We start from the raw sequence: 19,893 nt of genomic DNA, 5'->3' as shown, positions 1-19,893 counted from the left end.
GGCACTCGGGCTGCAGTAGTAAATGAGCTGGACAGAAATTCCTGCCCTTGGATCTGCCGTTCAGTCTCGGGAGACAGACCAGTGCCGTGTGCTGTGAAGAGACATAAAGCACGTAGGACACGGGGAGACAGAGGTGCAGTTGAAGCGGAGTGATCAGAAACGGCTGTGAGTGGGTGACGTCTGAGCTGGTGCCCCTGAAGGGAATGAAAGAAGCAGCCTTCAGGGATCAGGTGGAGGATCCCTGGCACAGGGAACAGCAAGTGCAAAGGGCAACAGCCCGCAGGCCCAGTGTGGCTGTCACGTCTCCTCCCTGTGGTTTTCCCTTCCTGGCTGGGGATCCCTGGTGGTGTGTTGGAGGAACACAGACGAGTGAGACTGGAGCAGAGTGAGCCCAGATGCAGCCACAGCTGGGCCCAGTATCACCCAGCACCAGCACTGGGCCATGGGCGCCCACCTTTTACATTCCTCCTCCTTTGATTGGTTCTCTCTCCTCTCCCATGACCCCACCCCCAGCCACTGTGTCTCCGGGACAATGGTGGCAGCCCCCTTCTCATCTCCCTCCCACCTGTTCTCAGTCCCTTCCCTGCACAGCAGCGACAAGATCACATCTTCCTGACGCCTACAACTTTCCATGGCTCTGCTCTGCTGCACCCAAAGTTACAGACTCCACCCTCTGGGAGCCCCTTAGGGACCCAGAAGCCAAGACTCCAGGCTCCACCTTGAGGGGTCCATGCCTCAAGCACTTTGGAGATCTGGGATTCTAGGACCCCAGTCCCCACCCTCAGAGACCCAGAAATCTAGGGCCTCAGGACCCCCAGCCCCTTAGGGACCCAGAACCCCAGGTCCCCAGTCCTTCCCTCAGGGTCTCAGGCCCCCAGCCCTTCAGGGACTTGGATCTAGGATTGCATGTTTTTTCTTCTCTATCCTGGCAGGCTAGGTGGCCAGGACAGTAGGGGTGCTGCCCCCTGCTGGACACACCTGTTCACTGCCCACCCCTAGGTGGGAAAGGGGAGGCCGGCAGAGTCCCAGCTCCATCCCCTTTCCCTGCGGGGTGACTTCATCCTGTCTAGGCCTCAGGTTCCTCATCTGTAAAGTGCAGATAAACGCAATTCTCCCCCATAGGTTGTGAAGGGCGTAAAACCGTCTGCACCACGGCTGGAGAGAAGCGCTCAGTACTTCCCCAAACACGTGGCTGTCCTGTCTCTCCCATAATTAAGCCCCAACTCCTGCAAAGGCCCTTAGAAGGAAACCCAAACTCCCAGCAGCCAGCGAGGGCAGTGTGGCTGGTACCCTCTCCTCCTGCATGGCTCCCCCTTGGCTCCAGCCACACCCACCGGCTTTTCCAATTTTTGAGCCTTCTCGCTGGTCTTTCCTCATCCTCCAGGTCTCTGCTCTTGAGGGAAGTGACCCCAGCTAAAGCGGCCTCTAGCCCCTCAGTCATCGGTTTAATGATCTCTCACCCCTGACCCGTGTGTGAACGGGTCTGGTTTGCCAGTGGTCACCACCAAGTCGTCAGCCCAAGGCACACAGTAGGTGCTTTGCAGGCATCATATTTGAATTAGTTTCCTATGACTGTTGTAAGACATTACCAGAGACTGGAAGGCTTTAAACAACACAAATTTATTATCCTGCAGCTCTGGAGCTCCGAAGTCCAACACAATCACACTGGACTAACTAACATCAGGGCCTCCACAGAGCTGGTTCCTTCTGGAGGCTATAGGGGAGGATCTGCTTCTTTGCTTTTTTCAGCTTCTAGAGGCACCCCTATTTCTTGGCTTTTGGACCCTTCTTCTGTCTTCAAAGTCAGGAGTGTAACATCTTCCCACCTCTCTCTGACTCTACTTCTATTGTCACGTGTCCTTCTCTGACTCTGACCCTGCTTCCGCCTTCATATAAGGACCTTTATGACAACATTCTCCCCCTGCCCCACCCCCCAAAATCCAGAATCATCTCCCATCTCCAGATCCTTACCTTAATTCCATCTGTAAAATTCTTTTTACCATGTAAAGTCACATATTCACAGATTCTGGGGATTAGGATGGCCGTTGTTCAGCTGACCACAGTACCCTAGGAGGTAGATGCTGTTGTTATTATTGCTGTTATTATTATTGCCACTTGAGAGATGCAAAAACTGAGGCTCAGAGAGACAAAGTCACGGGCCCAGACTCATCCAGACAGTAAGTGGCAAGCATGGTTTTGGATTCTGGGCTTTCTGTCAGCGTCTGCCAAATTCATCCATTTGAGTCACTTGTGAGTGGATCTGAGGACACAAGAGAGGTGAGAGTGGGGAGGAGGGAGGGTGAAGAAGATGGGGAAGGGGTTTCCCAAGGCTGGAGGAGAGTGTGTCCTGTCCCACCCTGAGGGCTTCCCCAGACACCTCAGCCAACCTGGTAAAGCGCCTTGGGATCCCAGGGATTTTCCTGGAATTGGGAGGAGGGAGGTGGGAAGTGGGAAAGGACAGGCTACTCTGTCTCAAGGCTATTTCCTTGGAAAGTGGGGTGACGGGTAGGGCAGGTTCATCCAGGATACTGTGGCTGGCCCCTAAAGTCACCAATGACCTGCTGATTCAGCCCCAGAAAGTGTGGTCCTATGGTCACTCCGGGGGCTGTTGGTGGGGACACCCCCTGGGAAAGGGGCAGAGGGCAGCTGAAAGGGACTTCTTCTGCTCCCACCCCTGCTGCCCAGTATAAATCCCCTTAGCTTCTCCAAGGGAGACCCTCCTTCCCCCACGCCCCATCTCACCCCTCAGGCTAGAAGCAGGGAGTCAGGGAATTGCTATTTTGAAGAGTTCTACTTCCAACCTCATCATGTGGGCACACAACCATCTACCCCTCCTTATCATCTCATGCCCAGATTGTGAGCCCCAGGGAGGCAGCACCACGACCTGAACCCTAACACTTCATTAGGACAATCGTCAAGCATGCAGAAAAGTTGAATTTTAGAAGGAAAAACCCATCCTTAGATTCTACAATCAATATTTTCTATGTGCACTTAATTACAAATCCATTCATTCACTCCTCTATCCACCCCTCAATCCATTTTTTTATGCATTTCAAAGTTAGCTACATACATCAGCTTACTTCCTCTGAAATACTCCAGCCTGCAGAACGTGAACTAAAGTCCAATATTTGTTTGCCACTCTCCTTACTTTTCTTTTCTTTTTGAGTAAAATGGCATAGAATGAAACGCATGAAAAAGAGTATTTTCTTTGAGCTTTTCTTTTTAACTTGTAAATTTATTTTAAGTGTGTTTTTCCAGGACCCATCAGCTCCAAGTCAAGTAGTTGTTTCAATCTAGTTGTGGAGGGCGCAGCTCACAGTGGACCATGTAGGGATCGAACTGGCAACACTGGTGTTACGAGCATCGCGCTCTAACCAACCAAGCTAACCGGCCGCCCTCTTTGAACTTTGACAAATGCAGTCACCTTAAAATCCAAATTCCTATCAAGATCACAGAACGTTTCCATCAATCCAGAAAGTTCTTCATGGCCTTTCCCTGGCAATCCCTGCCTCTGCTCCTAGGCAACCATTGTGCCCACATTTTTCCTACCTGGGATTGTTTCGCCTGTTCTAGAACTTCATATAAATGGGCTCCTACAGTTTGTATTATTTTGTGAATGGCTACATCCACTCAGCCTAAGGATTTTCAGAATCCTCCATGCCCAGAGACCTGGACCTCTTTTTTTTTTTTTTTTAATTTATTGGGGTGACAATTGTTAGTAAAATTACATAGATTTCAGGTGTACAATTCTGTATTACATCATCTATAAATCCCATTGTGTGTTCACCACCCAGAGTCAGTTCTCCTTCCATCACCATATATTTGATCCCCCTTACCCTCATCTCCCACCCCCCACCCCTCTTACCCTCTAGTAACCACTAAACTATTGTCTGTGTCTATGAGTTTCTGTTTCTCATTTGTTTGTCTTGTTCTTTTGTTGTTTTTGGTTTATATACCACATATCAGTGAAATCACATGGTTCTCTGCTTTTTCTGACTTATTTCGCTTAGCATTATACTCTCAAGATCCATCCATGTTGTCACAAATGTTCCTATATCGTCTTTTCTTACCGCCGAATAGTATTCCATTGTGTATATATACCACAACTTCTTTATCCATTCATCTATCGAAGGACATTTTGGTTGTTTCCATGTCTTGGCCACCATAAACAAAGCTGCAATGAACATTGGAGCACACGTGTCTTTATGTATAAATGTTTTCAGAGTTTTTTGGGTAGATGCCCAGGAGAGGGATTGCTGGAAAGAGACCCTGACCTTTTGTTCTCTGTCGAATGCCAGTGTCTGATGTATAATAAGCTAATTAGCACTGGAGAAATGTTTGTGGATGAGAAAATAACTGCATTGAATGAATCCAAATAATTACATTGCATGCATGCATGCATGCATGAATGAATGAAATTGCTCCTTGTTCCCAGGAGACTTGATCTCACTCCTCTCCAGCTTCTCTCACCGACCTCCTCCTTGGTCTTTGTTCAGGGGGCCATAATTCCAAATAGCAGACCTTCCCCCATTTCCTGTTTCCCAGTCCCCCAGTCTTCTCATGAAAACACGTTATCAGGCATATGTTACTACCAGCTTCCTATCTTCCCCCATTATCTGCTTCAGATTCCAGCTTTATTTCCTTCCCTCCTGCTCTTCTCTAGATAACCCCCCTGCACCTGTCTCTAGAACTGCTAAAGTCTCTCCTGGGTCAAAAATACCCTCCCTGAGCAACCAGAACCCTAAGACATTGCTAATGGGCGTGCAAAATGGTGCAACCACTTTGGGAAATAGTTTGACAAGTTCCTTATAAAAGTTAAACGTTCACCTACTATCTGACCCACTGCCAGGTATTTACTCAAGAGAAGTAAAAACTTACAGCCATAGAAAGATCTGTATAAGAGTGTTCGTAGCAGCTTAATTCATAGTAACTCACACTGAAGTCAATGCAAACATCACTCAAGGTGACTAGACACACAGATTGTGGTCCAGCCACACAACGGAAGATGGGACAACAGTGAAAAGGAACAAACTTTGGGTACACACAACAGTACGGATGAATCTCAAAGACATCATGCCTAGAGAAAGAATCTAGGCACAAGAGACAACATACAGTGTGATTTAATTTATGTGACGCTCCAGAAAAGACAAGTCTAGCCAGTAGTGATGAAAGCAGATCATGGTGGCCTGGAGCGGGAGGGGGAGTGTTGGGAAGGAATTTGAGAGGAAGATGGAAATGTTTTATATTTGGAATGTAGTGATGGCTACACAGATATATACATTTTTCAAAAAACAATCTGACTTGGAGCTGGAAATGGGTGCATTAAATATTTTTAAATTTTCATTGTGGTATAAAATTCACAATATAAAATTTACATCTTAACCATTTTTAAGTGGACAGTTAGTTCAGTAGCATTAAGTATATTCACATTGTTGAACAAGCAATCTCCAGATGTTTTCCATTTTGCAATACTGAAACTCCATACTCAGTAAACAACTCCCCACATCTCCCTCCCCACAGCTCCTGACAATCACCACTCTACTTTCTTTCTAAGTTTGACTACTCGAGATACTTCAAGTAAGTGAAATAATGCAGTACTTTTCCTTTTGTGATTGGTTTATTTCACACAGCAACAGAGATTTTGCACATGTGATTAGGGATTTAGAGATGGGGGGGATGTTATGTATTAAAGAATTTGATTGGTCTTTATCCCTGGTTCTTGGCAAAGAGCATCTAAACCCTCGGAATTTTCCATGTGATAGGAGCGTCTTTAATCTTCATGGGGGACCCTTGGCTCACACCTGAGTTTATAAACTAAGGAGATTTTTTTTGCGGGGGGAGGGTTTTGCCATGCCAGAAAGACCAACCATGAGAGGTGGGACTTTCAGCCACCCGAGCTCCAGAGGGGGAAGTGGGGCTGGAGACAGAGTGCAACTGCATAACCAATGATTCAACCTATCACACCTTCATGATGAAAGCCCAATAAAAACTCTGGACACCAATGCTTAGAGGAGCTTCCTGGCTGGTGAACACATCTAAGTGCTGGGAGAGTGCCATGTCCTGAGTTCACGGGAAGAGAACACTTGGGGCGTGTGTGTTTGAGATCTTTTCAGCCATCACCCTATGGGTCTCTTCATTTGGCTAGTCCAGATTTGCGTCCTTCATAATAAAACTGTAATTGTAAGTATAGAGCTTTCCTGAGTTCTGAGTCATTCTAGTAAATTATGGAACCACAAGGGGTTGTGAGATCAGTTGCTCAGAATCAGTTGGTCAGAAGTATGGGTGACGTGGGGACCCTCCAACTTGCAGTGAGGGCAGTCTTGTTAGGAACTGTGCCCTAAATCTGCGGGTGGCATCTGTGCTGACTTGGGGTGGTTAGTTTCACAACTGCATTGCAGTATTACAGGAGGTCATCCTGGGTCAGCCAGGTGGGCCTTAAATGCAATCACAAATGTCCTTATCAGAAGGAAACAGAGGGAGATTTGAGCCAGAAGGAGAAGGCAATGCAACCACTGAAGAAGGTGCTACCCTCCTGGCTTTGAGATGGAAGAAGAGGCCCTGAGCCAGAGAACGTGAGGGATGCAGCTTTAGTAGCTGGAAAAGATAAAGGCACAGATTCTCCCCCTAGAACTTCCAGATGGAGTCTGGCCCTGGTGACACCTTGATTTGGGCTCAGTAAAACTAATTTTGGACTTCTGACCTCCAGAATTGGAGGGAATGTGTGTTGTCTTAAGCCACCCAGTTGGTGGTCATTTGTCACAGCAACCCTGGGAAACTCATATACTCCTCCAAGGCAACCATCTGGAAAGCCATCCGCCTGGCCAACAGTCCACTAAGTATGTATCTGTCCAGGAGTCAGGTGGCTCCTGCGCCTGGCCAGTGCCCGCTCTGGGCTGTAGCTGTAGAGGGTCCACGGAAGGGTTGGGGGATTGGTCCACCAAAAGGTTTCACCTGGCCAGGGCCTTTGGGTGTTGTTCTCTCTTCTTCCTGCTCAGTTGACTCTCTCAGGGCCACGCAGCCTGGGTGCGCCCAGCAGCTTTGGTTCTGGACTCAGTTCTGCACAGAACTAAAGGCTGATAGCCTGTCACACCCCTTAGTTAGACTCATCTCCACTGGAAATTCCAGGAGAGCCCTCAGGTCCCCAGGATGGGCGCAGAAAACTTTGGGAATGCAGGGTAAATTCAGATAAAAAGCCCCCAGTTGATAAAGCCAGGCTCTGTGCATCCTCCACCCCTCAAATGAGTTCAGCCATACTTAATACCTTCCAACATCTTCCACCTGCAAAACCCTCCCTTCCCAGCTCCACATGTTGAAATCTCGTTACTCCTCGAAAATCCGTCTTCTCTGGGATGTATTTCCTGATCGCCCTACCCAGTCATCACAGAACCTCAGTTCCAGAGACAAAAGGGTCCTGCTCATCAGATCTGGGCAGCCCCTCTCTCACCTGTCTCAGGGCCTTGTCTCTCCATAATGCAGTGACAGTCTCCTCAAGAAAAGGGGCCACCACTTTGGAATCTTTGCACAGTCCCTCTCCCTGAGGACACAGGTGGCTCCTTCAAATGCATTATGTGTCACTCATTCATGCATTCCTCCATTGAGTCACTCCCTGTGCTTAGCCAGACCAGGTGGAGGAGGTCTGGGGGTGGGAGGGACACAGTAAGGGTTGGCTCTTACTCCTGTGTCCCCAGTGCCCCACAGCCCACATGGCCCAGGGCGCGCTACTCACTGGGTTTTGGAGCATCATAGGGCCATGAGTTCACTTAGAGAGGTCATGTCAGGGTCTTTGGGATAAAGCTGAGAAGAACTCACCAGAGCGAGGAGCCCAGATTCATTTTTCAAACATTTATTGATGCTCCCTAGGGCATCGAGGACGGTTCACAAAACCCTTATCTTTAAGTACTTCCAGTCTCGGGAAAGAAATGCAAGAAAACCAAACATCTCCATCTCGGAATCACCTGATCTTGGCTAGGGAGGGAGGTGGGGTCAGATCACAGGGCCGAGGAACCAGGATTTTGGAAGGTGTGGAGGCTAAGTTAGGTCCACGTGGGAGGAGTTTGTGGTGAGGTTGGAGAGGAAGTCCCAGAGTTTTCAGTAGTGGTGGGTAGGGAGGGAGAAAAAAAAAAAAATCCGATGGCGGTGGACGGAGCCAGGAGGGTGAGCGGCGCAGGCAATCACACTTGTGGCGGTGGGCGTGGCTTGGGGGCACTGGGCGGGCTCAGCAGCTGAATCTCTTCTCGCAGATCCAGTTGTCTCTGATGCTGTCGCACGGTGCATCGTTCCATAACCCGTTGTGTAGCATCATGACACAGTCCTCGCGCCCCTGAGAGTCATTGGGCTCTCCCAAGTTCCAGTTGCTGTAGTGGTTTAGTGGGGGTGTTGATGGGGGTGTCTAGGCCGACGATAGCCCTGGGGTCCAGCCTCAGGGTCTAGACTGTTAATTGCTTGGGTCTAACCTAAACAGCCTGAGGATCTAACTTGAGCATGCACCTGGGATATAACTTTCTAACTCCCAGAATTTATCCCTTCGGCAGTTCCTGGGGCTACCCTGCCCATCCCTAAGGAGTCCCTGAGATCTGTCCAAAGCACTGCTCCTAGGGTCTGACCTGTCCCCCTCCCCAGATCCCCTCCTTCACCTGAAGCTGAGCGGGACTCCGTCCACCCATTGGTAGCCCTGGATCTTCCTCTGTCGGCGCACCGCCCTCAGGCCCAGCCAGTAACCGCTGTTTCCGGTATTCCGACTCAGGAAGGCCTGGATGGAAAGGGAAACTGAGCCAGGGAAATCCACCGGGCATGCTCACACCTCCTGGGCCCCTCCCCCTCAGGTGAACTCCGCTTCCCCCCTAGGATCTCCTAGGCCGCGCACCTGCTCCTCCAGTCCCCCGACAATCACCAGGTGCGCACTCTCGCCGGAGCAGTTGCGCTGCGCGTCTACCCACTTGGCCCGCAGCGCAGAGATAAAGTAGCAGGAGCCCTGGAAGGGCAGCCACCGCGTGGGGCACTGCTCGCAGGAGCCTGCAAGGCGGCCAAAGAGGTAGATTGCTCGCAGGTGGAGCAGACCCAGGGGATTAGGAGTGGGCCCTGGGGGCGCAGGGGCAGAGTCATGGAGAACAGGCCAAGGTCAAAGGGCGGATCAGGGAACCCCGAGGCCCACGGCCAGGGTTCACTTGTCTCCCCCACTCCACCCCACCCCGTCCCGCTCACTGTTCCCAAATCGTGCGGCCTCCAACGCCCGGTACAGCTCGCTGCGGATGCCCTCGCGGTCCCTGGCCGCTTCAGCCAAGCTCTGGGTCACTGCGAGGTCAAGGGAGTCCAGATTATAGCTGAGGTCAGGGTCAGGAGCAGGGTTGCCATTAGATAAAGGGCAGCATCCATGTCCGTGGTCAGTGTTGAGGGCAAAAAGGACAACACGGCCAAGGACTGTTTTAGCTGGGAAGGGTCCAGTTGTGGCTAAAGAGTTGTAGTGAAGGGCAGAGTCCAGGAGTCAGGATCAGTATGGGGGGGCACGATTGGAGTTAAGAGGTCAGGATCACAGAATAGGGTCTGGGTCACAGAGGGGTCAGGATGTGAATCAAGGGTCGGGTGACTGGAGCGGTGAGAGATCAGGGGTCGTGGCGATGTCCGGCCCTCACCGCGCTCGCTCAGTTCTTTCAGGGAGCTCTCTTGCTGGATCAACTTCTCTTGCGCCTCGGTAACCTCGGTGCGCACGTTCTGCAGTTGCGCCTCTGTCCTAAGGCCTGGGAAGAGGGCGGAGATGGCGCGGGACATCTGAGACATGGAATCATGGCCACAAGCCCGGTCTCCAGCCGGCAAGACACGTCTCCAGGCCCCGCGCCCTCAGCCCGCTCGTCTTACAGCAGCTATTGCAGACTCCGATCTCCTTCTTCAAGGCTCCCAGCGCCGCCCTCTGCTCCGAGGCTGGAACGACCCACGCCCGCCCCACAGGCTCCAGGTTACTCGCGGAGACTCACGGGACACCCTTCTCCACTCCGCGGGCAGCCCCGGGGACCCTGAGGTGCCCACCCACTCACACACCCAGGAGTCCCGGGTCTGCACGCACCGTTTGTTTTCAACAGGTCCTGGCTGCCGAACAGCGCCCCGCGCTGAGTGGAGGCTGCGGAGAGAAGTTCCGGCAGGCGCGGTCCAGGGGACTGGAGAACTCTCCACTCGCCCGGAGGGTACCGGGACCCCCTTCTTGGGACCCACCGAGGGGACCGGCAGGGGCACAGTTCACTTGATGTGCCGATGCGCCGAGGGGTGACAAGCGCACCGGGACATGCACACACATTCCTGCACACACATACACACAAATGTGGGGTGCACACAGCCCGAAGATGCACACCAACTGTTCATATGTATTCACACTCAGCCCCAGGCAAAGATCAGGGACCCAGCTGGTGGACCCTCTGGCTGAAGGAAGGACAGTACTGGGGGAGGGGGAGGGCTGGGACACAATCTTCCCATCATACAGGGTCACTCACCCTTGGAAAGTAGGACGCTCAGAATGAAGGCCCACAGGGCTATGACGACCAGGAGAGCCAGGGCCAGGAAGACGAGTCGCCGTCCCCAGCATCCCCGGTACCCTTGGATAAACAATAGACTCTTGGGTCCCTTCTGTACTAGGACTGCACTGGATCCCTGGGCTTGGAGGACTGAATCCTGGACGCTTGGGTTCGTCCAGGGAAATTGGGATTCAGAGAAGTTACGTGACTTGCCTATGGTCACGCAGCCCTTAAGTGGCAGAGTTGAAATTTGAATCCATCTCCGGTTGGCTCTAAAGCCTGTAGTGTCTCTTCTGCACCCACTACTTGTGCCCTCTCTTGGCTGTTGCCCTCCCTTCCCCCATCAACCCCCAAATCACTGGCTGGAGAGGGACCCAAGGGGGCCAGTGAGGCAGTCCCGTTGCTCATACCTCCAGATGCCTCCTCGCACTTGCCATCCCACTTGCTGTACCCGACAGTGTCCATGGTGAGCAGGCTCCCCGCTTCGACATAGATATAAATATAGCCTCCTCCCTCGCTCCACCCTCTCTTCCTTCCTTCCTATCTCCTGCGTCTCAATTCCTGGTACCAAGGACCCATTGACAAATTACAGGGCTGTGCCTTTTCTGGGCTGGACTAGGGGTCAGGGTGAAGTGTTGTAGGGGAAGTGGGAGAGTGGGGAGTAAAGGAAGGGTAGAGAGGGTGGAAGGGGGTGGAGTGTGTGTGTGTGGGGGGGGGTTGCCATAGCAACATCTGGCAGGTGCTGGGGACTTCGCTTTGGAGCTCAGTCTCCATCTCTTACAGGTCAGGGGCTGGGTTTCCTTCTAAGAGGGACCAGCTGAACCCGGATGAGTTCCAGTCCTTTCTTCTGGGTCCCTGAGAGAGCCCCCTCACGTCTGGCCCCCCCAGGCCAGCTCAGCTTCCCTCTTCATCTCTCCCATAGGTGCCTGACAGAGGCTGACCCTTAATTCAACACTGGGCCAGAAGGGAGAACACAGACGTTTGTTAGGTGGTGGTCAGCTAAGCTTCTGGACTCAACTCTTAGGTGAGTGGGTGGAGGGATGATGTATGTAGCTCCTAGAAGCCTCAGTTTTTCTCCTCTGTGCAAAGGGGGACAGTGACAGGGACTCCCTCCAAGGGATGCTGTGACAAAGAAATGAGGTTATGCAAATCAAGTCCTGGCACCATCCCGAGGCACAAAACCCACTAAATGTTCATTCATCTTTTCAACAAAAACTGAACACCTACGGTGTGCCAGGCATCGATCTAGGAACTGGGCATCACCCGACAGCGGTGCGACGGTGTAAGGACCTTAACGAGAGGCATCTTCAGACCTAAGAACTATGCAGGCAACTCCATAGAATATAACAGAACTTCTTATGGGGTAATCTACTTACAGGAAGGTTGGGTCAGAGCAGAACAGACCACCCAGCAATTTTCTGCAGATTATTCTCCGTTACCAGACCCCTGTTACTGTACTTTTTATAGCATAACTCGGTACTAATGATTGACAAGACAAAGGGACAAAGAATGCAGTAGTGCCAGGCCGGCTGTACCTCCTGTGATCCTGTGATAGGTGACTGTTTAAATCCATACTGTCACATTTTGAAATTTACCTCCATTGTCATGCCATACCTGCCATTATTAACACAAATGTTTATGGCTACATTTTAAGGAGCACAGACGATCATCAACGAAAAAGCTTTGATGTGCTTGCTAAGGACAGTGAGGTTGGTCACAACACAAAAATCAAAAAGGAAATGAAATCCAGGCACAGAGGTGGACTTTTGTTCACATCTACATCTATACCGGCAGACATCAATGTCCTGAATGAGCAAATTCCCTCCTTCATGGAGCAAACATTCTAGCAGTGGGTAGGGAGAGACAGACGGTAAATAATGAAAAAGTAAGTTGTATAAATAGTTGTTCTCCACTGGGGGCAATTATGCTCCCCAGGGGACATTGGGCCAAGCCTGGAGACTTTGGTGATTGTCAAAAGTTGAGGGGGGTTGTGATAACTGCCATCTAGTGTGTGGAGACCAGGCATGCTGCTCAACACCCTACAATGCACAGGACACCCCCAGAACAGAGAATCATCCGGCCCCTGATTCTGAGGGCGAGAACCCTAAATTGGGATATTTAAAAGTCCTAAGTGCTATGGAAGAAAACATGGAGTAGGACAAAGGGCTTGGGAGTGCTGGGCCGGGGTGGGCCTTGCTGAGAAGGTAACATGTTATTTATTTATTTTCTTTTTTTTTTCAAGAGAAGTAAGCCTTTATTTTCCTTGTTTCACAAATAAAGTTGGCTGTGCTGGTAAAATGTTATTTTTTACCGAGCACTTCCTACATTTCAGCCCCTCCTGTAGATGCATAAACATGGCCTACCTTCTCGAATCCTCTCAACAACCCTCAGACATAAACATCATCCACATTTTATTTAAAAATGTTATTCAATGCCTGTTTTCCTCTCTTGTTCCAGGAAGGAATGAAAGAGACATATATGATAAAATAAAACAAAAACAGAAGAGAATTTTTTTAAAAAAAGAAAATCAAAAAGGAAATGAGGATCAAAAAGGCAGCGTGAATCTAAGAGACTGGACTTGTGCAGAAAATTCAGATCGATTCCCTGCTCTTGACAAATATAGCTCCTCCTTTTGTTGCAGCAGAGAATTCGGATCAGACACCTGGAGAAGGGCAGAGAATTCATTCAGAGGAATCTCTCCAAGCAGATATGTAGACCATGTCCTCATCAAACTTTCCATAAATACAGAAGCAACTTTCTATCGCTGGGCCAGTGTCGATGGCTTCACTCATGGCCAGGCACAGTTTTAGGAAAAGCACGCGTGCCTTAACTCAAAGTGGTGGACTGTCAACACTGTTGGGTACCCTTGGCATGTTTCAGGTAGTGCTGAGGAGTTTGAGACCATAGAGAGAAGCTGGATGAGTGAGGGGCCAGCCTTGAACTTCTGTGGGTACCTGGGACCTCTCTCTCTCTCTCTCTCTCTCTCTCTCTCCATGGATCAGGTCTGAATGAGAATCCTGAGCCGAGGGGGAAATGATCATTTAAGTACAGTGAGAGGAATATTGCTTCTTGTAGAATCAGGAGGTGTAAAAATGTCACTGATGAGCCAGTTGATAACCTCAGGCAAATCATAGTCTCTGGGTACCCAGTTTCTTCATCTTTACCATCGAAAGGTGATAAAGCTTTTGTTGCCCAACTCATGTGTCTGTGGCCTTACAGATGACAGGTGTGACTATATTATGATATATTTAATATACCCCTATTTTCCCCCAGTCACCACTGATCTGCTTTCTGTCATTAGATTAGTTTGCATTTTCTAGAATTTTCTATAAATGGAATCATACAGTATTTAGCCTTTTGAGTCTGGCTTCGTTCACTTAGCATGATTATTAAAACTTCGTTCCTTTTTATTGCTGAGTAGAATTTCATGTGTGGACATACCAGTTTGATTATCCATTTTCCTATTGATGGCTGTTTCCAGTTTTGGGCTATTAGCAATAAGGCTGCTATGAACTTTCGTGTACAAGTGTTTGTGGGGCTGTACACTTTCATTTGCCCTGGGTAAGACCATCTGGGTACGCATTCCCTCAGGGCTGACACACAGCCTGCCCTAATTCACTTAAGGGTTTATTGAGTGCCTGCTACGTGCTTTATGGAAGGTCCTGGCCATGTGGTAGTGAATAAGACAGCCAATGCCTGCCCAGAGGGGTCTAACTCTAAATACTGGAAAAGCAAAACTTTCGAGAATCAAAACATCAAGGAAACAAACGACAAAAGAATGATTAAGACATTAGACTACATTTTTAATACTTCTCTTTTGACATGGGTCATGTTTTGTTAAGAAGCTGTATTTCTTCCAGATCTTTAAGTTTATTGCCATATGGGCACACAGACTGTTTTCTTAATTTCTAATTGCTGCTGTATGTTCTCTTCTCATTCCAGGCTGACTTCAGGTATATTCCACTTGTGAGTCTTTTCTTTTTTTAAAAAAACAACAACTGTATTATTACCCGTGTTTCAAGATTGTTGCCTGTGAGTCTTTTTCTAAAAAAATAGGTTTTATTTATTTTTCCTGCTATTTTTAGTTTAAAGACATGTTATAGTTTACTAGTTCAGGGAGAGACTGCCTGGGTTAAATCCCAGCTACACCACTTATGAGGCATATAGTCTTAGGAGGATGAATAAACTTTCTTCCTATGCCTCAGTTTCCCATCTATAAAATGGGAATAATATTAGTAGTAGTTCCTGCCTCATTGGACTGTTAATGAGCTTATATGAGTCAATACATATAAAAAGCTCTTTAAACCTGGTGGGTTTTGCTATTGTTTTCTTCAGTTACACCTTTTATTTATTTATTTTATTTTTATTTTTATTGGGAAAGGGGAACAGGACTTTATTGGGGAACAGTGTGTACTTCCTTTTTTTTTCCAAGTCAAGTTGTTGTCCTTTCAATCTTAGTTGTGCAGGGTGCCATTCAGCTTCAAGTTGTTGTCCTTTCAGTCTTAGTTGTGGAGGGCACAGCTCAAGCTCCAGATCCAGTCGCTGTTTCTAGTTGCAGGGGGCACAGCCCGCCATCCTTTGCGGGACTCGAGGAATTGAACTGGCAACCTTGTGGTTGAGAGCCCGCTGGCCCATGTGGGAATCAAACCGGCAGCCTTCGGAGTTAGGAGCACAGAGCTCTAACCACCTGAGCCACCAGGCCGGCCCACACCTTTTATTTTAAAAAATTCCCTGCTCCTATCCTTTCATTTATATTTCTTTCTTATAGCTAAGTTATCAAGTGAAATCCTTAATTCCTGCATTTTCAATCTCTTGTCTTCTCTCTCCCTCCCCCTTCTCTCATTTTTCATTCCCCTTAGTCAAAAAAAGTCTTTAAATTTTTACCAGAGAACTACTTTTGCTGCTTCTCATTGAATCTCATTGCGGGTTTGGATTTTGTTCCCTGGCTCCTCGAGATTTTGAATATTCATTAGATTTTGATCTGCTCTTCTTTGTGTCCTTCCATCTTTTTCTAGGATGCGGTTTGGTTTTCTTCTTATTCATTTATAGAAGTTCTGTATGTATTATAGATACAGATGCAATTATCTCTCGGGTAGTGCCTGGTCTTTCCACTTCCTTTCTGGCGCTTTTGATTTCTCATCAGTGAGTAAGTAAAGCTTGGTGGGCACACACGCTGAAACAAACTCATAGTAAACTAGTTGTACAGGCAACAACATGTCTAGATCTCCGTAACCTGGAGTCGCGAAAAGCAGAAACCACTTGCGATCCATGCGACTATGGCATCACACAATCACATCAAGTACATGTATTTAAGGACACAGATCACACATCATCTAGTGGGTGCCTAAGGTACAGAGCGAGGAAGAAAGATGAGACATTAGAGGTCAGCCGTTCTCCAAGGTTAGTGCAGGGTGAGGAAGGTAATTTTCCATGGAATGGGAAAATTTCCTCTCTTCTTTCTAGAAGTTCCCCTGTTCCGAGACACAAGACTCAACTTGCCTTCATCATCAGAAGTGGAGCTTGCTTGAGTCAACAGCCGCTGACAGCTGACTTACAGCAGGATTTTACTATGGGGCAGAACTTTCTGGGAAGGCACACCCTCCTTCTGGGGCTCTTGAGGATAGCGGTGCACAGGAGGGGTGAGGGCTCAGTGGGAGGAAATGGGGAAAAAAATGCAAGGATTGCATAATGTGTTGTTGGGATAGGATCTAGATGGAATTGATTTATCAGCCGTTATGGAGGAGAAAGGATGAATGCAGTCACGGGATCACGGGAGGTTTTCTAGAAGTGGTAACACTGGAACTGTGTCATCAAGGGCATGTACAGAAAAAGGAAGGGTCTACCAGGCAGAGGGTACAAGCCAAGGAAAGGGCAAGGAGACAAGAAGATGGGTCTCATGTATATATCTAGAGCCCAAGTTACCTTGGGGTGGGGGGAGCTGTCCAGCCTAGGGAGTCACCAGAAGGCTGTCGGCACCATGTCCCGTGCCTAGAATTTGCCTCAGGGGAAATGAAAGGAGAAGGGTGGTTCCAGGCATGAGGCTGGCCACAGACCTCTAACCTCGCCCTGGCCCATAAAAAGGCCCACTTTTTGGGGTGGGTGGGAGCGTAGAATGGTGGGGAACAGGTGACCAGGGATGTTAAAACCATGTGATGAGTCTAGGAAGCATGGAGCACTATGAGGATTCTTGGAGACTTCTAATTCAGCCCAGAAAATCTGGAAGGCTTCCTGGAGGAGGTGATGCCTGGAGAAGTAGTATTATTCTGGAGGAGATGGGTGGATGAAAGAGTGTTCCAAACATGGTATTAACACATGTAAACAATGGGAGGGGAGAGGGAATGGGACTTTTCAGAAAAACTGAGAGGAATTCGCAGGCAGTAGTCTGGGGCTGGGGTGTCAGCTAGGGCCAGATCATACAAAGACATGAAGAGTGGGAACAAGGGGTTTGGACTAATGTGGGAAGAAGGCAAAAGTCACAGGACTCAGCCCCAAGGCCAAGGCCTCTTCGTGACTTCTATTTTCTCCAGAGACGGGAGGCTCACTACCCATCAGGGAACCCAGCTCAGTGCAAACGGAATGTTACACTTTGGTTGTTGCTGTTAATTTTGGATTCGCTGTTTTTATTATGGAAAAAATTATGCATGCAAAAAGCGATGCAGAGAAAAGCCCATGAAAAGCCACGTTTCAACCAGCTTTATCAAGGTTTGACATCTTCGCATACGTCAGGTCCTCCTAAAAGTAAATCAGTCCTGCCTTTTCCTGTGGGAGCCACGGGCTTGAGGGGAGCTTGGCGTCTCCTCTCCCCGCCAGGCGTGTGCTCGTTCACTGATATCGGTGTATTCCGAAAAGGGGGAATCATCTGGCAAAAATGTCACTTTTCCTGCTGTGTTCAAGGCTCCCATTCGGCCAGATATTGTGAACTTTGTTCACACCAACTTGCGCAAAAACAACAGGCAGCCCTGTGCCGTCAGTGAATTAGCAGGTCATCAAACCAGTGCTGAGTCGTGGGGTCCTGGCAGGGCTGTGGCTCGAATTCCCAGAGTTCGAAGCGGTGGGACTCAGCATTCTGACTGCGGTGCCGTTGACAATGTGTGTCATGGGGGCCTCATGTTTGCACCAACCACAAGCTGACCCCGTTGGCACCGCAGTGATCACAGCACAGAAGCGATATGCCATCTGCTCTGCCTTGGCCGCCTCGGCCTTAACCAGCGCTGGTCATGTCTAAAGGTCATCGTATTGAGGAAGTTGCTGAACTTCCTTTGGTGGTTGAAGGTAAAGTTGAAGGCTGCAGGAAGACCAAGGAGGCTGTTTTGCTCCTTAAAAAACTTAAGGCCTGGAATTATATTAAAAAGGACTATGCCTCTCAGCCAATGAAAGCTGGCAAGGGCAAAATGGGAAAACATTGTCGCTTCCAGTACAGGGTACCTTGTGTCATCTATAATGAGGACAACCGCAAAGCCTTCAGAAACATCCCTGGAATTACTCGGCTTAATGTAAGCAAACTGAACACTTTGAAACTTGCTCCTGGTGGGCATGCGGGCCGTTTCTGCATTTGGGCTGAAAGTGCTTTCCACAACTTAGATGATGTGTGTGGCAGTTGGTGTAAAGCTGCCTCCCTCAAGAGTAACTACAACCTTCCCACGCACAAGACACTCAGTACAGACCTTAGGGGAATCTTGAAAATCCCAGAGATGCAAAGAGCCCTCCGAGCACCACGCAAGAAGAGTCACTGCAGAGTCCTGAAGAGAATCCACTGAAAAACCTGAGAATCGTTTGGGTTGACGCTAAACCCACATGCAAAGACCATGCACTGGAACCCATTCTTCACCAGGCCAAGAACCACCAGCTCCAGGAGGATAAAGCAGCAGCAGTGCTAGAAGCCAAGTCAGATGAGAAGGGGGCTCCAGGCAAGAAGCCAGTGGTACAGAAGAAAGGAAAGAAGGCTGTTGGCGTTACGAAGCAGAAGAAGTCTTTGGTGGGAAAAAGGCTGCAGCTACCAGGAAGCCAGCAGCTGAGAAGAAGCCCGCAGGAAAGAAACCCACCACAGAAGAAAGGCAGCCTGCGGCATAACCTTAAAATTTCTTTATTCCATAAAGGTCGAATCACTTTATTTCTCTCCTCATCCCCCATGGTAACTGCCCTCCCAAACTTGATATTTATCATATTAAAACATACTGTAACTATGTATCCATTTAGACAATATATTGAGTTGTTTTGCACATCTGGAAGCTTTAAACAAATGGTACCACGTGGTTCATATCCTTCCACAATTTTTTTGTCCATGTTACAATTATGAGATATGTCTATTCAACACTCATTCTTAATTTAAAAAGATAAACACAAGAAAACAAATGCTTAGTAAACAAAAAATGGGATAAAACTTCCTTAATTTGATAAGTGGCTGTTTCCAGGAACCCACAGAAATGTCTGACTTACTAGTGAATTCTGAGAACCAGTTTTGATAAAAGTAAGAACAAAATTAATATACCCATCTTGCTATTTTGCCAATGCAGTAAGAACATTAAAAGAAATAAGACCTATAACTCTTAGAAAGGAAGAGTCAAATTTGACAGTATTTCCAAGTCGTGATCCTCTATCTAGAAAGTCCTAGAGACTTAACTTCTGGACTAATTAAAGATGCAGTAAGATCAATCTATAAAGGGAGTAGCTTTCTAGGAATAAGCAGCTGAAAATGAGAGAAGGTACAAATCTTCACCCCTATATAAGAAAAACTCTAGAACATTAAAGAATAATCATAACAAGAATATGAATAAAACTATTAAACTCGACTAAAATCTGAGCAAATCAAGACCCAATGGGAGTTCCCTAACAGGACACTCAGAGTTTATTTCTTCCTAAATTAATTTATAAAATTCAATGCCATCCCAATTAAAATCCTAATTAGATTTGTGATAGAGTTGTTTTATTGTGGTAAAATACACAAGACATAAAATTCGCCATCTTAACCATTTTTAAATGCACAGCTCAGTGGCATTAAGTACTTTCACACTGTCGTGCAGCCGTCACCACCATTCTCTCCACAACTTTTCCATCACTGCAAACTGGAACTCTGTACCCATTTCCCCTCCCTCCAGCTCCTAGCAACCACCCTTCTTTCTGTCTCTATGAATTTGACTATTCCATGTACCTCATGTAAGTGGAATCCTAAACGGATTTTTTTCAGTCTTTTTCAAACAGTTTGAAAAACAATTTCAGATTTACGGATGAATTGAAATGACAGTAGACAGAGTTCTGTGTAACCTTTACTCAGCTTCCTCTGACGTTAACATCTTACATTACCGCCATGTGTGTCAAAATGAGGAAGTCAATACTGGTACAGTACTATTAACTGCAGGCTTCATTTAGAATGCACGTTTTTCCACTGGAGTCCTTT

At 48.1% G+C, this 19,893-nt stretch overlaps 1 protein-coding gene and 1 pseudogene across 1 annotated transcript; one reads left to right on the top strand and one right to left on the bottom strand.

Annotated features, from left to right (window-relative positions):
- Window positions 1-7,827: 7,827 nt before the first annotated feature.
- On the bottom strand, window positions 7,828-11,051 carry CLEC4G (C-type lectin domain family 4 member G). The gene is made up of 9 exons (XM_019757581.2): window positions 10,910-11,051; window positions 10,479-10,580; window positions 10,058-10,111; window positions 9,853-9,915; window positions 9,630-9,734; window positions 9,202-9,291; window positions 8,864-9,012; window positions 8,634-8,749; window positions 7,828-8,354 (listed from the first exon to the last, which is right to left on the bottom strand). The coding sequence occupies exons 1-9, from the start codon at window positions 10,962-10,964 to the stop codon at window positions 8,216-8,218; spliced, it is 873 nt and encodes a 290-aa protein (XP_019613140.1). The 5' UTR covers window positions 10,965-11,051; the 3' UTR covers window positions 7,828-8,215.
- Window positions 11,052-15,775: 4,724 nt separating this feature from the next.
- Window positions 15,776-18,569, top strand: LOC109461384 (large ribosomal subunit protein uL4; annotated as a pseudogene).
- The last annotated feature ends 1,324 nt before the right edge of the window (window positions 18,570-19,893 follow it).

This window comes from Rhinolophus sinicus, linkage group LG07, assembly GCF_036562045.2.
Source record: "Rhinolophus sinicus isolate RSC01 linkage group LG07, ASM3656204v1, whole genome shotgun sequence".
Classification (NCBI taxonomy): Eukaryota; Metazoa; Chordata; class Mammalia; order Chiroptera; family Rhinolophidae; genus Rhinolophus; species Rhinolophus sinicus.
The sequence above is the reverse complement of the archived record's forward strand: the minus strand, read 5'-3'. Positions and strand labels throughout refer to the sequence as shown.